This window comes from Lineus longissimus, chromosome 7 (assembly GCF_910592395.1).
Source record: "Lineus longissimus chromosome 7, tnLinLong1.2, whole genome shotgun sequence".
Taxonomy (NCBI): Eukaryota; Metazoa; Nemertea; class Pilidiophora; order Heteronemertea; family Lineidae; genus Lineus; species Lineus longissimus.
The window spans coordinates 18,209,807-18,231,577 of NC_088314.1; the positions used below are offsets into that span (position 1 = coordinate 18,209,807).

Below are 21,771 nucleotides of genomic sequence, written 5' to 3' on the forward strand. Positions count from 1 at the left end.
ATATGTGCTGGGGTATAAGCTGGTCTGAGCTCATGGGGTATAGGGTCACATCTTGAGAAGGTACTCAGTTGCAGACTATTAAGCTTGGAAGCTCGTCTTTGACAGGGGGCATGTTGGTCCTCCCTCAGACAAATTGAAATTTACGGCCTTGGTGCGTACGGCTGTGTTATCAGAATAAGCACCAGCTAAAACAATGAGGCGATATTAACTGTTGTGCCCAGCTTTTGATATGTGGTCTGGAGCCTGGCTTTAGGCATGACCATTTGCATGCAGTGAGGTTCAAATCCCCTGAAGATTGTGGCTGCCCATGTGTGGGGTACCACCCTTTGGTAGCATGCAGATCCAGTTTAAAATGAAAGAGACTGAGCCAGCAGGCCTGAAATTGAACCAGGCAGGTGGATCCAAAGATAAGGCTATTCCCTTGATCTGAGATAAGATACATTTCAGGAGCATACAACTGAGGACTGCAAACAAACAACAGACGGGGCTAAAATGCATTGTCCTTGGAAAACGATCCAGGTCTTTCTGGGTGGTTATGTTGAGGCAGTCAATTGAGAGGTGGACCTCTGCTGGGTTTTATTTTTGGGGGGGGGGGGTGCACACTGTTTCAGATTGTCCTAACCATTATTATCCGTGGTGACACTCATATTACAAGCATGTGACAGGTGTGTTACAACCATGGTCTCACTGGAAAACGGCCAGCGGAAGCAAGATTTCTCTCGCAACCATTCCAGGCATTGCTGTTGCACACTACCAATCCTCTCACAGCTGCTCCAAGATCAAGATGTCCATGCCTCCAGCACCTAACAAGTCGTTTTTTTGTAATTTGATTTTTTCTTTTCTGATATATCAATAGTACATCATAATATTAGCTTTTAGGTCAAAATAGATTGGACCAACTTTTATGGAAAGCTGCAGAACATCTGCCTGTAAATCAACATACGAACTATTGTCTTTCGAATAATGTTCATTGGTCCGTTTTTAGTTCAAGGTTCACTTTACAGCTAACATTGTCAGAGGGCGCTGCAAAGATTTCCAGAGGCAAAATACAAAAGTTCAAACTCCTATAGTACAAATTTCAACTCTATTGTCCAATCTGTACTTTCCACACTAATTCGGGTATTAAATGCAGCTTATATGTGCCATGTCACAGCAAAACAAAGCACATGTTGCACAGAAGATGAGTCTGACACAAGAAAATAATGGAAGAAATTGATGTACTCAGATTTCACAAAAGGCAGACAACAGTGAAATGGACAACCAATCCGTCTCAACCTGCCAAGCTCAGAGCGCCATGTGCCTGGATTTGCTGTGATGGATCACATATGTGTGTAAGAGAAGGTCCACGAGGAAATTGTGATGTGGTCTAACACCAGGCACCGAATACCCCCAAAATGTCAGTAATATTTCTTCTTTACTCTGGACCTTGGCAATCTGATCGGCCGCAGGTATGGATTATCAACCTCGGCTTCATTGTTACTGTCACCACCTGTCCCCATCGCCTTCTTGTCTTTCTCCTTTTTTTCCGAATCATAAGAATCAAGTTCAAAGTCTTTGGGCAAGAGCGCTGATAGGTAGGGCATGGTAGAAGGCGAACATGCAATCAACGGATAACTCGTCGTCTCGGATCTAAACAGGTTATGAGTAGTCCCAGTTTTAGCGATGAATCGTGTAAGGGCTCGTTCTACATCCCGTTTCTGCGAGGCTGCTTTTTCTCGTATAATTTGATATTCGTTAACTGGTTGTCGTTGAGTGTCCGTCGTAATGTAGGAATGAGGATCTGGCAAGGGTGGCAAATATTCTGGAACATATCCTGGATGAGGTCTCTTGTCACCAGTTTGTAATGACTTATGTGGCGGATGATCCACCTTATGCGCAGGAGGGAGAAGCACTGTTTTATTGGTTCTTCTGGCATAAGACAACAACGAACGGACATTGCACCCCATATCAATTTGCGCCATCAAAACGTCTCCGTACATCGGTTTCGTCCGACACGCAAGTTCAGCATAGGCTTTACTGCTCCTCGCTAACTCAACTATGTAACTCTGCATGGCTTCAGTTAATGTTTCTAGGGCACTGTTTTCAATAGTGCCAAAGCCAATCTCACTACACAAAGCACCAGCACTGATCCGCAACATCTTTCGTCGACCATCACTGACAGTTTTTGTTGTGGGGCCACTTGATGCTCCATCAGATTCCTTCGAAGTAGACATATTCATTTTCTATATAAATTACTCTTTCTTTTGAAACCAGATCCGGTTCAAAACAATGCTTTAGTTAGGTAGGAGAGCAAGAAAAACATTGAAATTTTCTCTGGCTTCTCAAATCATGGAGGCGGCCATAATGGATATTAGGGTCAAGGTCACTTTATTTGTCAGGTGGTGGATCTCCCTGACAAATTTCTGTTTTTCTCTTCCGAAACTCATACCTTTGTCAATAAAGAAGTACTTTGATTTATCCAGAAATGATAATTAAATACTAAATTAAGTAATGTTCAGAAGTTTTTAAGGCTACAAAATTTACATTATTTATTAGCTTGACATAATTTTTGATTTGATGCATTGAACTCCTCCTCCTGGTTCAGATTCAAGTTGGACATGCGCAGTTTGCGGGTTTCTAACAACTTGGAATTTTGAAAAAAGATGAATGTGATTTTATTTTTCTAGTGTTTCTACAAAAGTGACTTGTTAAAATGAGTTTTGAGTGAGTATAAGAGTTTGTTCTGATATAGGTGCCCTATATAACCGAATTTATAAGTAATTGTTATGTTGTTTATACCTATTTTTTGGCAAGGTTCTGAAACCCTAAGAAATGTACACAGAATTTGTATGCACAGCAATAGCATAAGCCTATGTTGTGAATGTCAGTCAATGTGAACTATGCTTTGCCTTAGTACTGGATCCCTAAACCTACAATTGCATACATGCTGCATAAATGAGAGTGAGAATGGAACCATGGTCATGGATGGGAATTGGAGGATGAGGTTATAATTGTTTAGGCAACATCCAATCCATGATAGGCACTATCAAATAAAATCTAATCATATCTTCAATCAATGACCATGGTCAGATTATTGCCAGGTCGTTCTTCATGTTGAGTGTGAATCATCACCAACATTTCATTGGGAATTATAACGTTATGCCATCAGGGGCATAAAATGAAGACATAACGCATGACATGCCGTTGATATATCTTGACTTGGCTGCACTCGAGAGGTCCGTGGTTTGAAACTGAAAGTGAAACCCACATTCAGCTTGTAATAGAACTTATAGGCAGGTCTCTTTACATCTTTGAGTTTTAACTTTCCTTACTCCACCGAGTCCAATGTATATTACAAAAAGGTACTGGTTGTAACCCTGAATGAACAGCTAATCTGAGTTGTCCACTGTTAAACGTTTAAGGATAGACTTGGAGTTGGATGAAGGTGTGACGTGCAGTTGAATGACACCTCTACCGTAACCCCAGTTGAAATCACATCACACTATAAACCCCAACTTTTTTTGTCTTTCAGGAAAAATTATATGGTGAGATTTGCTACGACAAAAAATGCTGGGAAAACACAAATATTCTGGGAGCAAGGTGAGTGTTCCAATGCTTATTGTAATGAAAATGTTGATGCTGGAAATATTTTGTGTCTGGACCCCTGATGACTGATGCGCCTTTTTGCAGAGAACCTTGTTTGCAGTAATATGCCAAAAAAAACGTTTCCAATTCCATGAATGAATGCAAAACAACCAAAAAACCTCCAAATCTGCTTTTAAATTAAGGAATTGAACCCGAGGCGGAGGACCTTGGTTGAGTTACCAAGACACTCGAGGGTGGAGCTAAAATACAGTCCAAACCCGAGCTGACAGGCGAGGGTTTGGACGAAATTTTAGCTCCACCCGAGAGTGTCTTGGTTACTCAACCAAGGTCCTCCGCCGAGGGTTCAATTTCTATTCTAAAATACCTCAAACTTAAAAAGATAGGCCACGAAAATAACTTGAATATGTGCGAATTTGGCAAATTCCATCCATCGCCGGCCCGGCCGGAGCGCCGGTAGCGCCGTTGTTTACATTATGTTACGGCAACGTTACAGAAAATGAGACATGTACATTTTGTACAGCGCGCATAGGAAGTCCGCATCGGCTCGCTCAAGTGATGCTAAAATCCACGCAAATGGGCTATTTGGAGCGTTTTTCTCGGCAAATATGTGTAGTGCTCATTAAAAAACTTAGGGTGGTTGATGCTTCCTTGGCTGATTTGTGTTTGAAGCAGTGTTTTGAGAGCCTCAAACTTCTGAAGTGAGCTGAAATTCCATTGACGTGACGTGTGCATGGTTTCCACATTTTAGTGCAACCCGAGGGAACTTTGGTAGAGCATCTTGGTTGCGTGTCCAAAACACTCCGCTCTCAGAACGAGGCTTTATGCATTTTCCATTTAAAAGTTGACTTTACGGTACCAAGGTATTTTAGAATTTGAGACACCATATTCCGTTAAGGACAAATTCCATGTTGTTACAATGTTAGGAAAAATGCAAATGATGTGTCCATTCTCCAATTTAGGGGCCTCTGCTGACTCTTTCTCAGGCTAAAGTACGCCCAGACAACTGCGTGATATAAGCTTAGTTGGAAAATCAGAAAATATAAGCTCCAAGTCCAAGAAGATATGATATCCTTGGCTCTTTTTCCTGCACATTGTCACCCAGTGTGATATCTTTTTGTTGGTGTTCAAACTTGGTCACAGTTGATATTCATATTGTCAGTAAAATGTCTTATTTTATTTCAGAAAACCAAAAGAAACAAAAGAAGAAGGTACGTTATTTACATCACAGGATTCATTAATTTTCTGTGGTTATTATATTTTTGTGTGTTTTGTGACGTTTTTGAAATTCTGAAAAATCTTTCTTCAATGAAGCACTCGCATATGTAAGCACTGCTTGGTGCACTGCAATGAACTGAGTTGGGTTTATAAATAGAATGTCTGGTAGGCATTGCTGCGAATAGCAGATCAGCATCTATAGGCCAGATGAATGCTACCTCTAATTGACTGCTGATGTCATGTGTGATGATTATGCTTTCCTTTGCACTTTGTTGCTAGATTGATATTAAACACTGTGCACCATTGAGGATAAGTAAGGGGAAATGAAATGTTTCAGAAGTTTGGCATTTTTAGCTCACCTCTTAGCAGAGGTGAGCTTATCCCATACCGTGGCGTCCGTCGTCCGTCGTCGTCGTCGTCGTCGTCCGTTGTCCGTTAGCAGGGCACGTTTCGTAACTGTTAGAGCTATTGAGTTGAAACTTGGTACACATGTACCCTTATGTAATGACACCTGGGAGACCAAGTTTCGGTCCGATTCGTTTCATGGTTTGGCCACCAGGGGGCCAAACGTTAAAAGTGAAAATATGCAATATCTCCCTTAATAGTAGTCGGGAAATTTTGAAAAAAATATGGTAGGTACTTCTAGCAAAGGTGCATCATATATCCTCCGGGTTTTTGATTTGACCTCCTTTTCAAGGTCACAGAGGTCAAATGGTGTAAATTAGCCGTTAGGATGTAATGATGGCACGTTTCTAAACTGCAATGACTATTGATACCAAATTTGGTACACATTTACCCCTTAGTCAGGTGATCTCAGGGACCGAAGTTTGGTCCAATATGATTCACCACTTGACCACCAGGGGGCAAAATCCAAAAACCTTAAAAATGTGATTATTCCTTAACTTCTTGCCCGATTGCCACCAATTTGATATCATGGGTACATCTAACCACCATACAGTATATGTCACACAGGTTTTTAATTTGACCTTCTTGTCAAGGTCACAGAGGTCAAATGACGTAAATTGGCCGTCAGGCCGTAACTATAAGGGCCGTTTAGACGACGCGAAAAAATCCGGATGCGTCCCGAATCCGGATTAATTTTTCGTCGTGTAAACGCAAAAAGATCCGGATCAATGTGGTTGCATCCGGACTAAAAAGGTACCATCGCCTTGGGTGGTTTTAATCCGGATTCATCCAGATTCGATCCGAATGCGGTCTTTTCGCCTGTCGTCTAAACGGCCCTTATGGCACGTTTCTTAACTGCAATGACTATTGATCACAAATTAAGTACACATGTACCCCTTGGTCAGGTGATCTCAGGTACCGAAGTTTGGTGCGATCTGATTTGCCGTTTGGCCTCCAGGGAGGGGGCCAAATCCTAAATTCTTCAAAATGCCATTATTCCTAGTAATGACTTGCCCGATTGGCACCAATTTTATATCATAGGTACATCTAATTCTAACAACCATTCAATGTGTCACCCGGGTCTTCTTTGATTTGACCTACTTTTCAAGGTCACAGAGGTCGAATGTACTGTAAATTGGCCATTTTGGGGAAATTGTAATTGCTTGGACCTACATCAAACCTAACACTACATGACACAAGACCATGCTCTTTATCCATCTTTCCTCCACATGAGGTGAGCACAATGGCCCTGGCCATTTCATTAGAGTGATACTCTGCTCAGGCCTAAGGTGTGTCTTTTGGTGTTCTTTCCCAGGTAAATTATAAAACGCGAGACCAGCCCCACCCGTTGAGGTCGCGAGTGCAGCAGGAGACGGTGATTGAACCAGAACCGGCGCCGGTTCATAAAGCGGCACCAGCACCGAAGGTATGCCAACCGGTACAGCGTAATTCTGTTGCGGGTTACGAGCACCTGTAAACACGACAAATCAAGATCGCATTCCTGGACCCAAATCGTTGCCATATTTACTCTTGGACAGTCACTGTCTTGGCTGATTAACCTGTCGAAGCTGAAAATGTGAAATTTTTCGGCAAAACTCAGAAAATGTGTTCGATTTGAGATATCAGGTCATGCTAAATTCGATTTCTAGCTGTTCTATGAAACACCGTGCAAAGGAGTGATTTAAATCGCGACAACCTGCAATACATCATAATCACTGGTTTGTCTTTGTTGGCATGTTGCTGTCATCACAATAGTTTTCACTAATGTCAGGCACCATCGCAAACAAGCAAGTTTTGTTGCATGCAATCTTGTTTTCTGGGCACTTTTACACTTTTTACAGCCAATAATAATTCCTTGTAGTATTGAACAGTTCAGGATGGGTATTAAAATGTATTTTACAATGTATTGCAATTTTCAAGTGATTCTTGATGATTTTTCTTATGCTGTGTTTTCGATTTCAAAGCTGCCAAAACGGCCACAAGTTGTCCAACAACGCAAACCGCCTGGCTACACCACTAAGACACGTGATGAAAAAACTGGGAAGGACACATCGTCTAAGGCAGCAGGTGCTGTGACCTTGACCCAGGAAGAGTTGGCGGCGATTCTGACATCCCTCGGAAAGGTCTCTAAGGACCACCCTCTTCGGATCAGCATTGGTGAGTTCTGTTTTTTCCAAGGAATTAACACCGCATTGGCTGGCCTCTGTACTAGCTAAAAGACCAGGATGGGGGAGCCAAAATATATGCCTAAACCTAAGGTGCTTAGGGCTAAGGCTTGGGGCAGAATTTGAGCTCCACGGGACTGTCTCGATTTCAAAGCAGACACCCAACAGTGCGGTGTCAATTTCAGTTCTATCTCACCTAAAAATAGGTTCTGTGTTGCCACCTGGCCGATGATAGTCTGTCGATTTCAGAGGATTTTTGGCAGTTGTTGCATGTCTGTTCTGTTAGCTGTTGTTACCTTCCCAAAGTCACTCTTATTTTGAAGGAAAAACCTATTGGAAAGTTGTGTGTCTGCTGCATTTGTGAAACCTTTTTCAAAATCTAATTCTCAACTGACGAATGTATGTAATATCATGCCATGCAGTGCACAGTATTAATAGAGAATCAATGTTTGTCTGACCTCTTCTCAAAACTTGAATAATATCAACTGCACAGAAAACAAATTGATTATGTGTGTTTGGGTTCGACTTATTCATAGTTATAGCCCAGGCTTAGATCTAGTCTTGTTGTTCTTGCGATAATAATCTGTCTGTGTCTGAACGATTGGCGGTATTATCTCCTTGGCACTGCCTCAAAAAGATTTGTTTAAACATCTTTAACTCTCTCTGTTCAGAAGACAAGTTGAACGGAAAAGGTAAGCAGAACATTAGCAGGAGAGCTATTTGTTTGTTTGCTTTTAGTATATGTTCTTGTTATTTTTGTGTTGACTACAATTTTCTTCATGCTGAATAATTTTAAAACAAGGCTTCCCAGAGTGAGGCAGAATCATGATGCAACGGGTAAAAGGTAAAAAAGGCTACAGGGAAAAGGTTGCGGTAAAAAAGGCTACAAGGAAATAAATAAATAAAAAAAGCAATGCAACCAGATGTTATGTGTTGTTGATCACCCAATACATGATGAATAAATCATGATAAAAGCATTTTCATTCTGCCTCCGAAATATTGTAACCAAAGCTTAGATTTGGCCCACGAACTATTGGTGGTCAAGTTGTTTTGTCCCAGGAACAAAGCAACTATAAAACTTTATGATTTGCACCTGTTGTTAATTTAGTCATACCCTTTCTTAGCCTTTAATCAGTTGTTAATTGGTGTTATTGTTAGGCTGTTTGATCCTGACATACCTTACCTGTAATTAGTCAGGTTAACGAGGTGTGTAACGACTTTGCTTATTAAAGTTTTCAAGGCTGACTGTTCTTGAAGGCAGGTTTTTTAAAGGGACTATATAGGCATTGACAAGTTATGCCATAGCCTGGCAAGTAAAAGTTAGCTTTTTAAAACGCCAGAGGTGGGCCCCTTCCAGCAAACTCATTTCAAATCTCCGCCAACCTGGTGCACAGGGCCTGTTCCGAAGCAGTGTGTTGGTCTTTTAAGTTAACTTTTTAACCAAATTTTACTCAACAGACAAAGAAACTAACCGAATTACGGTTGAAGAAGAAGAGAAAGCCAAACTGGAAAAGAAGAAGAAGAAAAAACAGAAAGAAAAAGAAGAAGAAGATGGAAGTGAAGTGGAAAACAAACCGAAGAAGAAGAAGAAGGGAAAGAAGAAGTCAGAGGAACCGGAGAGTATCTACAATCTGATTGGTGCTGCTGCTGACGATGATGATGATGATGATGATGGTGAGGGAGACGATGTCGATGTTGATAGTGCAGTAGAAGTGATGGGTGCTGATGATGGTGACGATGAAGTCGATGAAGAAGAAGATGAAGAAAAAGTGCAGAAGGTAATTTTAGCACATTTCAGATTTCCACCCAAGTGTCGATAGTGCATTTGGTCCCAAATTGGTAATTTCCATTGAATTAGACCTCTGTAATCAGGACACCTCTCAATTAAAGACAAGATTTGTCAGTCTCAATGGTGTCTTTAGTAGAGAGGTCCCACTGTACTTTGAAAAAGAATACCTGATGAATTTGAAAAAAAGTGTTTACAGTCATGGATGCCTATACTAAAACTGTGATGCTTCTGACAATTCGGCAAAGTTGTGAAACTTTGCGCTTTCTGAGAAAAAGTAATTACAATTCCTGCACTTTCCTGACGTTCTCTTCGATATCATCCTCAGGTGAAGAAGAAGAAGAAAAAGCTTGTAGAAGCTGATTCTGGTGATGAAGAGGAAGAAGTAGAAGCTAAGGAAACAAAACAGAGGAAAAAGAAGAAAACAAAGAAAGCAGACGACACTGAAGAGGAAGACGAAGAACAAGAAAAGGAAACCAAGAAGAAGAAAAAAGAAAAGAAGAAGAAATCAAATGAAGAAACTGAGTAAGTTTTGTGGTGCTTTATTGACTACCAATTAAGGCTTTTCAATCAATGAGTAAGGTAAAAAGTAAACTTTTTATTCAAAAAAATGTCCACAAGAGAAGTCAGTCAGGCAGAGGATTTAGTTCGAAAACTTTTCAATAGATGGCAGACCTTGTTTTTCACAGCACATCCCTGTCAGGTGTTGATTTGAATGGGGACACAGATTAGTTATTCATACCTATTAAATATACATACACTACGCATTGCATTGAATAGCCTTGGACAATAGCAACAGTGGAATGTTGCAGGGATACACAGTAACAGTGTGTGTCCATGTTGCGGACCATTTGGATGTAAAATTGACCTGGCTGACGTCAGCTGCAGTTTTACAATGAAGGAAATACGCTCGAGCGGAAGTTTTCTACGGATGCCCGAGTATCATTTTCAGCAGTCTAGGCCTAGGGTACCAAAGCTTAAGTGAGTCAAGTTCTTAGGGTCAGCACTCAGCCCTGAGTAGAGTCGTCCCTGTACATCTGCATTTTGGCCCTGTCTACGCTGGGTGACACCATTTGGCCATAACTCTTGTCGCAGACTTCATGCGGTGGGTGGTCCTGTAGTATGAGGCTTCTTGTCATCGGTTCGGTGTTGCTGGAGCATTGGTAGGTGTCTCCTTTGCAGTTCTTGTGGGATAACTTATCCTCAACTTAATTCCTTCTCTGTCAATCTTTCCCAATAGCATCCCGCGAAGTTACTATTTATAGCTCACAAGGTCATTTGCATAAGATATTGATGACGTTTTAGTCACGTGACAGTCGGACATCGACACTTATTTCTACGCATTTCAGCTTATTTCAAAGTCAATTATCTTTGACCCTGCATTGTTTTTAGCATGAATGATACCATAGAGTCAGAGAGAGAAATATTCAGAACAATTATGTAGTATTTCCAACACTCGGACGAATCTAACTGCCCTAGTTAGAAAGCCTGAATCCATTACGAAACCGCATGTTTGTCGGACATTGCCTGTAAATCAGCGATGGGGAAATAGAGGGCAGCAGCTGCAGTGACGTCATCTTTGCGGAATGCTATTGAAATTGTCTGTTTCAAATTTTCCAAAGAGAAGGGGGCAGGTTTCAGGCCAAGATCAATGTATACTTGCCATTTTCAGGCTTGTAGGTTCAAGAAGTGGATGAATCATTGTACTACCAACAACAACTTTTGATCAAGAATTTTTAGTGGGGAAAACATTTCTGGTTATTTTCTGCTCGTATTTTCAGCCTGAAGCTTGAGGAATTGGATGCATCGACGCCAAGAAGTCAGTCAAAACCCGAGGAGCAGAAAAGTCTGCAGTTCTTGTCGATATCGGAAAAGAAACGTCTTCAGTGGGAGAAGGAGAGAGGTAGGTTTGCAAATTCAGACATTTCTTTAAAATTTCCTAAAATAGATAATAAATAAACGTCAAGCCCTCTCACCACTACTGTAAATCTGAATATGTTTGCGTCTACACTCAAAAAGTTGGCAAATGTGCTCATTTTCAATCCGCAGTTTAAAAAGTACCACATTTGCTGCAAAAATGAAATGGCCTCTGCTTTAGGTTTGAATTTTTGGACGTTTAAAGATTGCTTTTGCCTTCCGAATTGCAAAAATAAGATGGTCATGCACGTTACCTGATCAACAGCAGTCCTTTGATCTCCCTTCATTTCATAAATTTATAACCTCTGCAATATTTTCTGCTCTTCAGCCGAGCTGAAGGCTGACTTCAATCCGTGGGGTAGACCAGGGGCCGGAGCTCCCATCAAGGACTCCACCGGGGAGCTGTTGGCCGACTACAACCAGAGGAAGGTAAGAAACTCAATATTCGTGATCCGTTTATATCGGCAGTTGTACACTTCGCTAAAAGATAAATAGGTGTAGATAGGGTATAATTTTGATAGTTTCTAGGCCCGTTTTTGCTACAGTAGACAGGCCTGAACCTAGGATCTTCCTATTTCTGGTAAGGGTTGACCATAGGTAACTTTTAACTGCGACCCACCCCCAAAGAAGGATCACCAGAGCATCCTCTGGGTTTAATCTGCTAGAAGCAAGAAGGACAAAAACTAGGTATGGTGAGCGCCGTTTTTCCAGCTGCGGGCCGTGCCTATGGAATAAACTGCCACCAGCCCTCAGGGCAGAGACAAGCATTGAACAGTTCAAGAGTCAGTTAAAAACGCTACTTTTCGACAAGTGGCGAGGGGCGCTTTGAGCATGGTTTAACCGCGGAAAGGCGCAATACAAATGACATCTATTATTATTATTATTATAGGTACCACCATTTTGGTTGGAAGTCGAAATCCTTTAGAAAGTTATTAGAACTTCTTCAAAATTTTAATTTTGATTTTAAAAATGTATGCCTATTTAGAGTCGGGAGGCTCTGGAAAACAAAGAACAGACTCCTGCCCTTGAATTTGGCATTCACTTCGAGTTCCAATTGCTTTAGGACTAAAAGTTCCTTGAGCCAAAATAGCGATACCTGTGGTCAACCCTTGACTAACAGTGGCAGCTGCTTGTGGCACTTTCTTGTAAATTCTGTGGGTCTTGGTTCATTTCATCGCTTGATTTCATTGCCTTGTGATGTTGTGCATGTCCCTGATAGTGTTAGAAGTGGGAAAAATGCTTCTGTCCGGGTGCTACGCCTCTAAGTGACAAACAGCATCGTGGTAAAACCCTGTGGAGAACTCTGGGTGAAGCGTTCTTGCCTTGTGAATGTGTGGTTGTAAATAAAGTGGTGACTGCTTCCTGCATGTTGTGATCGTCTGCCGTGTCTCATCTACTTTAGGGGGACGAAACTGAACGAGGGAGTCGCCAAAAGAAGGTAGGATTGGTGAGAAGCACTTACAATGAAATTCCTCTAGTTTCACCGTTCTAAGACCAGTTGTGAATATTCAATTCAAGCAGGGTCCGGTTGTTAGAAAGTATGTTAGCTTATAACATCATGCAGATATGTTGTTACATGTGCATTGATGTACATTAAACAACATGTCAGCAAGATGTTATAAGCTAACATGCTTTCTAACAACTGCCCCCTGGGGCTAGGATGTTATGTATACACATGGTCATTTGATGCCATTTAACATTTTCAATTTGGAAAGACAATGGTTTAACGACACCAGCTTGTCCGATGGTCATGGCGTCATGTTCTGGCTTGGCCTTTTTTTCGATTTTCCGGTAAATAATCAGCTGGTCTTAGTTTGGTGAAACTTGAGTATCTGCACTTCTTTCACTGTCCATGATCTACCTGTTCCCACCGAGGAACGTGACACAGAATTGAACGTGGTTTAAGGCTCAAAGAAGATGTTTGAATGGTACAAGTGACGTTACACACCAATTGCTATGTTACACACCAATCATGACGTTACACACCTATCGCGACGTTACACACCAATTGTGACGTTACAGACCAATGGTGACGTTACAGACCAATGGTGACGTTACAGACCAATGGTGACGTTGCACACCAATTGTGACGTCCTCACTGATTTCACAGAAACTTTTTCTGCTTTCGTCTTATAACTCTAATACGCAGAAACACTTTTGTATTTTTCATCAGAACTGTGCACACTCAGTCTAAATCTACGTCGGGGTGACTGGAAATTAGTTTTGTTTGAGCTTTAAAGGCCACCATGTTCTTTCAGCTTTAATGTGTCTGTTTTCTTGTTGCTCTCCTTTCTGCTGTTATCACTTCTCTACCTTACATTTCATAATCTCTTTTTTGCAAAAAAAATTTGCACTGAACACTTCTTTCACGTATTGTCTGTGTTTTTGAACGAAATTCGGAGAGTGTTGATGGTTTTCATCAAAACTTATTCTAGGTACAGTCAAAGCTTTGTTGTGAGAGCACCCTTTGGGTATTTAAAGCAAGTTCTGTTCTTATTCCCCATTCACCTCACTCTGGAGTGCAAATAGTGTCCTGATACAGGGGTCAAATTGAAGGGACCAATTCAGTATCGTAACCAATGCCCTAATATTGTCTGCATGTTCATCAGGCCATATCTAGCCAACTGATCTGCACCATACTTTTAAACAGGAGTGAGAAGGGGCCATTTAGTAAGAAGTTTCAACCATATGTTGAAACAATTCGGTAGCCTAAAGCCTCCTGTATGAATTTTCAGCAACAAGTCGTAGAAGAGCAGATGAGCCAGGCCAGTCCACGAGGCAAGAGGACAAACAGATCCTCCCCGCAGAACACAACACTCACAACGTCACCGTACGTCGACCAATCCAAGGTGCCGGCAGCAATGAGGAGCTCATTTGCCATCGGGGTAGGTCAATGATGGAGATTTTTTCAGAGTAGAGGTTCCAATTCTTAATCCGAGTGTAATGTAGACCTAAGACCCTTACACCTTGTCCTTGGTTAGTGAGTCAGAATCCCTTGCATTGCAAGCCAGACACACTTGGATTGTGAGCCGGACACATTTGGATTGTGAGCCGGACATCCTTGCATTGAGAGTCAGACACATTTGGATTGTGAGCTGGATACCCTTGGATTTTGAACCAGACAAATTTGGATTGTGAGCCGGACAATTTTGGTCATTTGAGCCAGACCCTCGGGTTGTGAGCCTGACACACTTGGTTGTGTGAGCCAGACATACTAGGATTTAGAGTTGGACACCCTTAGATTGTGAGCCAGACATCCGAGCCATTTTAGTTTAATTTGTAATCATCTGTTCCAGGCTACGGTAGCTGATGGTGAAAAGTTTATGACCACAAAGGAAATGGAAAAGAAGCAGTGGCTGGAGGACTTAGGTAGGTCGTTGATGTGATTCCCTTGGAATTGGTTCTTAGCCTTCTGCTCTCCGAACATCGGCTCAAGTAGAACGATGTTTTGAATCCGCACTTACGCATCAGACGTCACCCCTAAATCGGGGGTGTCCACAGGCGTTTGAAGGAAAAAGCTGCGGGCCTTTGGAGTGCTAAAGAGTTAAGTAAATGCTAATGTTTTCATTTTGTTTCTTCCAGAGCGACAGATCGAGGAGAAGAAGATGCAGAAGGCCGGTGGGAAGGGCAAACCGGCAGACGCCGAGGATACATGGGCAGACAAGATGAGCAATTATAAATCTGCGGCGCTGCCGGAACAGGGCGACAGCGCCGTGCGGGCGAGCACTGCGCCCAAAGAGACCGTGGAGGAGAGCGATGTAGCCTTCCCGGCGCAATTATCGTAAGTCTTCTTCATCTTCTTCTTCAGCTCTGCACTTGGAGGGATTAGTCTCCAGGGAGTATTCCTCCTCTAAGGCGGGATGAGCGTTTTTACGTGCCCTTAAGTTTTCGGCGCCAATCCCGTGACTTCAGCCAGAGGTAGAGTCCTCGCAAGCTACTCATGTTTCTCACCTGGTAGGGTCTTTCGCTTGCCCTCGCATAGACACCAGATACAAGGAATTGGGCTTATTGGCCAAGTAACTCTTGACTTCAGCCAGAGGTAGAGTCCTCACAAGGACTCATGTTTCTCACTTGGTGGGGTCTTTCGCTTACCCTTGCATGGACACCAGATACAAGGAATTGGGCTTATTGGCCAAGTGACTCTTGACTTCAGCCAGAGGTAGAGTCCACGCAAGCTACTCAGGTTTCTCACTTAGTGGGGTCTTTCGCTTGCCCTCGCATAGACACCAGATACAAGGAACCAAGTATGTGTAAAAAGCTCTTTTTATGATGAGGTTTTGCTTTTATTGATATCGTTATTACTGTTGTTATGATTCAGTTTCATCGTCATTGTTTCGTCTTTTAGAACATTCATTCGTGGCCAGAACACGTTAATCGACCCGGCCACCATGCAGGAGCTCGCCGATAAACGCCGGCGCCATCTTGAGCACCAGCAAGCGATCCAGGACCAGGTGGAGGAGCGTCAGCGGTTGAAACGCGAGGAGCGTGAACGCAAGATTCGGGAAGAGCAGGAGGAGGAGCGCAAACTGCAGGCACAGCGCGACAATTTACAACGTCAGTTCGAGATGGAACAGTTAAAACAGAAGAAAAAAGAGGTCAGTGTTGTTTTGACTCGATGTGATCTGGACCAGATCTCACTCATTTGTTTTCTCTGGCCAGACAGCTCAGGTGCGGATCCAAGGGGGGGGGCGCACATGGCGCATACCCCCCCTCCCTGATTCATGAAAATCTTTGAAATTGACCATGAAATTTTGGAACACAACAGGAATTTTGATGAGAAATGCAGTCCTCCCCTTGCTCCTAGATCTGCCCCTGAAGCTCCCGACCTGTATGCTTTCTGTGGCTGGAGAAAAATTAACTCGGTGTCTTGGATCACACACTCCAATAGTATTCTTGCTCCATTTCACAATGTAACTGCATTTCAGCAGTCAAAGACAATAAAAAGTAGATTTGTCTTCTGGTACTGACCGGTGTGTGCTATTTTCAGTATGATACGGACGTGCGCATCCAGAAGCTCAAGGAGGCCATGGACCAGGCTCAGCAGGAGGCCATGCAGGAGAAGCATCTCAAGAGGATCCAGCATCTAAAGGACCACGGCCACGACATCTCACAACTCCATAAAAGTTTCGAAGGTGAGTTAAGCAAATTTATTTCAGGCAGGTGGGGGGGGGGGGTAAACTCTCTTTTTCGGAGTCACATTAAAGGAAGTTCTGTAATAGTTTCAACAGTTACAAAGTTTTAGGTTTTGGGCCCAGTTCTTTGCTTCAAAGAAAAACTCTTTGTTTTTTTTCGAGTTCCGGCTGAGCGAAATATTAGGATACTATGCTAAGGATTTTCAATCAACACCACAATTGGCAGAAAAGTTGGGGGAAAATTTCCCAATTTAGTATACGGTAATAGGCTTGTATGTGAACTGTGTTCAATTTCGTTGGCCCAAATTTTGGCCCGATGCGAATGACATGTAAACATGAGCAAAATTAGTTATCAAATTTTGCAGTGATTGCCTCATTCTTTCATGGGTTCTCCTTTTCTCAGCCAAATACACCCCACGAGCACCAACGACGATACCTGATTCCACGATCGTCCCCGGTCTGGACATCACCCCAAGGCAGACCGAACTTCCCCAGGAAACCGACCTGACGAAGTTCCGGCATAATTCAGAGCCAGAGATATTCTCACACAGGAAAGAGTCTGGAGTGCAAACAGGTCAGAACTAAATGCAGCTTGGCAGACTTTTTGCTTGGATTCTTCAGGAATTGTTGTGGTTGGTCGAATACTGTCGCCATTTTTGTAGGCCTGGTCAAATTGTTTGTTACAAGCTCAACTTGTTTGTGGGTGTCTCAGTTCAGCTCCTTACTACGAGACTCATGACCCAACGTTGGCCAGCTGGACACCTATGTACACCTCGATGGAAATAAGCCAGTGTGGTTAAGTGCCTTGGCCAAGCAAGGCACTCTATATGTTATGATACTGGTCGGCCATCTGATGAAAAACCACTCTCCAGTCGCTGACTTGACTGTAAATTCTGGCCTTAGTCAGTTCATACTCGAATTTCATTTCAAAAGAGATTTCCATCAAACGCCTGTTTTGTAAGTTTGCTTAGACTCGTTCTTTCTGCCTGTACCAGTCAGTGATAAATTTCCTGTACCTTCTTTTCTGATCTGTTTTAGATTTCAATGGTGCTGCTGATGTTGTAGAAAGAACGGCAGACACAACAAAAAACCGAGATAACAGTGCAGGTATTCAGTACAAGGGGCCGGTCAATGAACGACCCGCAGTAAATCGTGGAAACAAGGGTCGCGAGAAGAAGGTCCGGTTACGGAGCGCGAACTCGGCACCGGCATCAAAGGATAAGATGGCGCCACCTGTTTCACAGGTACCCCCGAGGCCGCGTAAACCTGCACAGAAGCCAAGATGGAATCAACCAAAGGAGCAAAAGGCAAGACCCATGAAACAATCTGAGAAGGATCCCACGTATCAGCGCCGGAGACAGCAGTCGGAACAACGCCGATTGAAACGAGAGCAGCAGTTGATAGCGATGCAAGAAGCTAATATGAATCGTATACCAGCGTCGGAACGAGGACGATCAAGGTCGCCCTCTGCTGGTAGATATGGTGAATATGAACGACAGTGGCGGGAACTGTCACCGGAACCAGAACTAAAAACTGCGGACATAACACCGCGGGGTCATCGGCGGTCGAGATTAGACGGTCATCATTCGCGTGTCAAGTCACGCAGTCCTGAGAATCCACCTTCTATCCTCCGTACGAGAGTTTCCCGCTCCCCGCCCACACATCGGGAACGGGCCGTGGAGTCGTCCCCTGCGTCTCTTCACATCAGTAGCGTGCGGGCACGGTCGAAATCTCCACCAGTCCCCGCCGTGCGTAATCGTTTACACAGCAGACAAGGTGCTGACGAGAATTCTCCCAAACATTTCGATACGCTCGGTGACCACAGGGGGCACTATAGTGATCTGCGGCCCTCTCACGCACCTGTTGACAATGGCGATTTCGTGCCGTTTTTACGCAGCAGTGCTTTTTTGGATCCGGCCGATTCTCAGATGCCGCTGCCAGTATCTCGTGAGATGACCCGCGTGGAACAGGGTCGCAAGGCATATGCTCAGGGATTAAAGCCGGGCGATTACGGGTCCAGAATGGAACACATCCAAGATACTGGTCTGGAGAAACTTCTCCCTGGCAAAAAGACATTAAAGGTAAGACTGATTATCAATAGAGTTTTCAAGAGAGTTTTCGGTGGTTTGCCCAGATTTCTGGTTTCGAGACAAACCACGGAAAAGGTTTAAGGTGACAAGCCTTAAAAATGCATCAGGAATAAAAAAAATCAAACTTTTGAAAGAGAGTTTTTCAAACTTTTTGTGTCTCCAAAGTGATTTTTTCGTAGTTATAAACTCATTAAAGCCTCTTTGATTGATTGATTGGTTGATTTGTTGATTTATTGATTGATTCTCCCTTTAAAGTATTTGTATTACTTTCAGGACCCTATAATGAATCCAGGTTTAGTCAAAGATCACCCGACCACTCGACAAGACATCATTCTACAACAGCTATCAGATATAAGAAAGGTAGGTTGATTTCTAACGATACTGACGGTGAACGGAGGCATTCTTGCGGTAAAGATGTGAGGAATTTGATTGGTATGATCGATTACCCTACCACTGCAACGTCTCGGAGACTAACGTGGCATAATGTCATCGGGGAGACCCAAAGCGCGACCTTTGGCAACACGAAAAGCATCACAGGCCCTTTGAGAGCTAAGAATAACTAATTGTAGCCCCTGTCTATGATATTGATTGATATCCCCATGCATCAAACAATGCAGGGGCTACAAATAAACTGGGGCTACAATGACCCCATTCTACCCTACTTCACAAATATCACTACAAACAGAACACTTCTGCCAGGCTTGCGATTTCTTCTCTTCTTTGGCAACACGAAAAGCATCACAGGCCCTTTGAGAGCTAAGAATACCTAATTGTAGCCCATGTCTATGATTGATATCCCAATGCTAATATGTCTATTGATTGATATCCCAATTCATCAAACAATGCAGGGGCTACAAATAAACCAGGGCTACAAAGACACAAATGCACTTCCATGGGACTGACTTTCTTTGTCCTTTGTGTTTCAGAACTTACTACAGAGGCAGCGCGAGATTGAAACCTTTAACCCACATGAGGTGGTCGCTTCGTCCAATGTCCGCTCGGGAATGGAATGAGTCTAATGATCAGAAAATGACATTTCCTTTCAACTAAGCTCGGAGGTGTTTCTGATAGGAAGGAGAGAGATATTGATTTCCTTTTGCCGAAGTTGAGACTTTGTAGTATACTGTGCTTTCCACACAATATTGTGAGGGCATTTCAACATTCGTGGAGATCTTGCATCGAATTGAAATCGACATCTCTTATTTTAGCCAATAGGGGGATGCTTCTTGGCATGTTCACAGGAGAGTTGAAGGCCATTAATAGAATATATATGGAGAGACTATGAGTAACCTCAACCCTCTGCCGAAAGGAAAAAGTATTGCATATCTAACAATGATGTGTCCATCGTGTTTGGGGACACTTGGCAAAAAGGAAGACATTTACACCCGGTTACAAATTCTTGGGACTGGAACTTTCGTTTCTTTACATCAAACTTTTGTTATAAAGTACTGCGACCTGGGTAAATCCAACTTGCCACAGATATTTTTCCGGGTGAGTTTTCATAAACTCCGGATTTCGTTTCAACCGGGTTCGATGGATCATATTGCTTGGCACTGGGCTAAAAGGACAACAGTTATACTGCACTTGTGAAGTATTCTCACTCGAAGAGGAAACCTTCTCGTCTCCAGAATAAACTTTTATAGGATTTGAATAATGTTGTGACAACTTTTAAATAAGAGAAGTTTTGAGACATGATTCACTCCTTGACTGCCATGGGCGTTTATCTACGTTTTAAAAACTCAACTGTTGACCTCAAAGGACGTAGATCTACGTTCAACTTTAGTTCATCAAAACGTCATCAGATGGCTCCCCAATAGGTCTGCTCCATCTTGACTGGAGAACAAAGATGGGGTGGCTCTGGCATAAGCAGTCTACCATTTAGAAATAATATGCCATCTCTTGGTCAATTTTGGAACTAAAGTCTATCAGCTGGGAAATTTTATTTCAAAGTGAATGTTCAGGAAGGTAAAAAAGATGAGTAGTGATGGTGTCATTAGGCTATGTTTTCTATTCTCTGCAGCGTGTTATCCTGGCCCTTTGGGGGGGGGGGGGGCGGGGAACCACCATATGCGGCTCTGGCAGTCAAAGAGTTAATCAATTTTTCTTGACTATGGTGCTCAATAATACCTTCCAAGGAGCCTGCGGTATGTTGAATCAAACAGAATGTCCATTTCTTATGCAGAATTCAACAATCAGTCATATCATTTTCAACTGTTTACTTTAAGCCTTCGAGGGTTCATATATTGTATCACAAATTGTCAAAATTATATCTTTATGTTCTAAAGCATGCTGGCATGCTGTTTTATTCATGACAACACATTGTATATATCGATAACGGTGTATCTGGGATATTTGTTTAGAAAATGATTTATGAATGTATAAATTACAATGATGTAAGATAGTTACAGTAGAATTCAACATGATGATGTAAATTTTTAAAGGAGGAGTTGATAAGTGTAGTTAAAGGAGGAGTCATGTGGTGGGGCCTGAAGCGGCATCAGTATCATTGTGTAGTAAAGGGATCCTCCAGTGTGGTATCAAATCCTTAGACAAAGCGCTGAACCGGCATTACCTTCTGCTGCTCCTCCATCAACTAGACATAGAATCCATCCAATATTTGTTTGGAACATTGCATATTGGAGGATGTTCCAGTGGTACATTGCACTGTGCGTATTGGAGGATGTTCCAGTGGTACATTGCACTGTTACTGGGACAAATATTCTTGTGCATAATGTACTACTGTATCCTATTCCTGGTGAAAAGGGGTGACCTCCCATTTCTATGTGTTCACTTTGTATATTGTTGTATACATTTTCTATGAGCTGTTAAAATACAGAAAGTCTACTAGAATTTGTCTTGTTCTGTTTTTGAAGGGAGACTATCACCAGGAGCCAGCTGATCAATGCTTGTGAGGAGACCAGTAAGTCTCACATTACAATAGCAATGTTCTCAGCTTGCATGTGTCTGCAATATTGATAGCCCAAAGTAAAGTCGAGAAGAAAAGACGGGCCTTCTCTTAGCAATGTTTGACTTGACGTAGTCCACAACAGCAAAGATTGGTGATGCTCGCTGATAATGGCTTGTGAGCTAAAGCAGAGAGGGAACTCTGGAAGATAAAAGGTCCAATACCAATAGGTACTATTTCACCTATTATTCCTATTAGGCCCTTCCCCGCCAGCAAGAACTTCCTATCATTCACATTTTTACATCACTCATTCACCGTTAACTTCTATCCAATAGTTCAATCAAAACACTGGCTTGTCAGGATTTCATTGTGTAGGACGATCTCTAGGGACCAAGTTTACTTTCTCACCATATACACGTGGCTTTTGTTTGTTGACAAAGTATTTTTAGCCTGACTGTTCCCGGGGACGGGAAAACCATAATATGGTCATCGATTTTGATGATCAATACAGAACACAAAAAATAAAAAAGATACTGTATTCATTTGGTTAATCTATATTTTCTCTCTAAGA

General features: G+C 42.5%; 2 protein-coding genes across 4 annotated transcripts; one reads left to right on the top strand and one right to left on the bottom strand.

Moving 5' to 3' along the window:
* Positions 1–777: 777 nt before the first annotated feature.
* Positions 778–2,338, bottom strand: LOC135491215 (transcription initiation factor TFIID subunit 8-like). Its single transcript, XM_064776942.1, has one exon. The coding sequence runs from the start codon at positions 2,217–2,219 to the stop codon at positions 1,398–1,400; it is 822 nt and encodes a 273-aa protein (XP_064633012.1). The 5' UTR covers positions 2,220–2,338; the 3' UTR covers positions 778–1,397.
* A 262-nt stretch (positions 2,339–2,600) lies between these two features.
* On the top strand, positions 2,601–20,337 carry LOC135490838 (trichohyalin-like). 3 transcript variants are annotated; one of them, XM_064776390.1, is made up of 20 exons: positions 2,601–2,703; positions 3,512–3,579; positions 4,768–4,793; positions 6,521–6,631; positions 7,170–7,362; positions 8,042–8,062; positions 8,829–9,148; positions 9,485–9,681; positions 10,938–11,059; positions 11,402–11,502; positions 12,476–12,511; positions 13,809–13,958; positions 14,370–14,442; positions 14,656–14,854; positions 15,419–15,668; positions 16,061–16,205; positions 16,609–16,779; positions 17,244–18,286; positions 18,569–18,655; positions 19,222–20,337. In XM_064776390.1, the coding sequence occupies exons 1-20, from the start codon at positions 2,693–2,695 to the stop codon at positions 19,306–19,308; spliced, it is 3,411 nt and encodes a 1,136-aa protein (XP_064632460.1). In that variant the 5' UTR covers positions 2,601–2,692; the 3' UTR covers positions 19,309–20,337. The 3 variants fall into 3 exon arrangements, with proteins under 3 accessions (XP_064632460.1, XP_064632462.1, XP_064632461.1); XM_064776392.1 differs by lacking the exon at positions 12,476–12,511; XM_064776391.1 differs by lacking the exon at positions 8,042–8,062.
* The last annotated feature ends 1,434 nt before the right edge of the window (positions 20,338–21,771 follow it).

Coding starts and splice junctions, on each gene's coding strand:
- LOC135490838 (XM_064776390.1), top strand. Junction 12,512..13,808: donor GAGGGAGTCGCCAAAAGAAG/GTAGGATTGGTG, acceptor ATGAATTTTCAG/CAACAAGTCGTAGAAGAGCA. Junction 13,959..14,369: donor GGAGCTCATTTGCCATCGGG/GTAGGTCAATGA, acceptor CATCTGTTCCAG/GCTACGGTAGCTGATGGTGA.
- LOC135491215 (XM_064776942.1), bottom strand. CDS start 2,219: ATGAATATGTCTACTTCGAAGGAATCTGATGGAGCATCAAGTGGCCCC.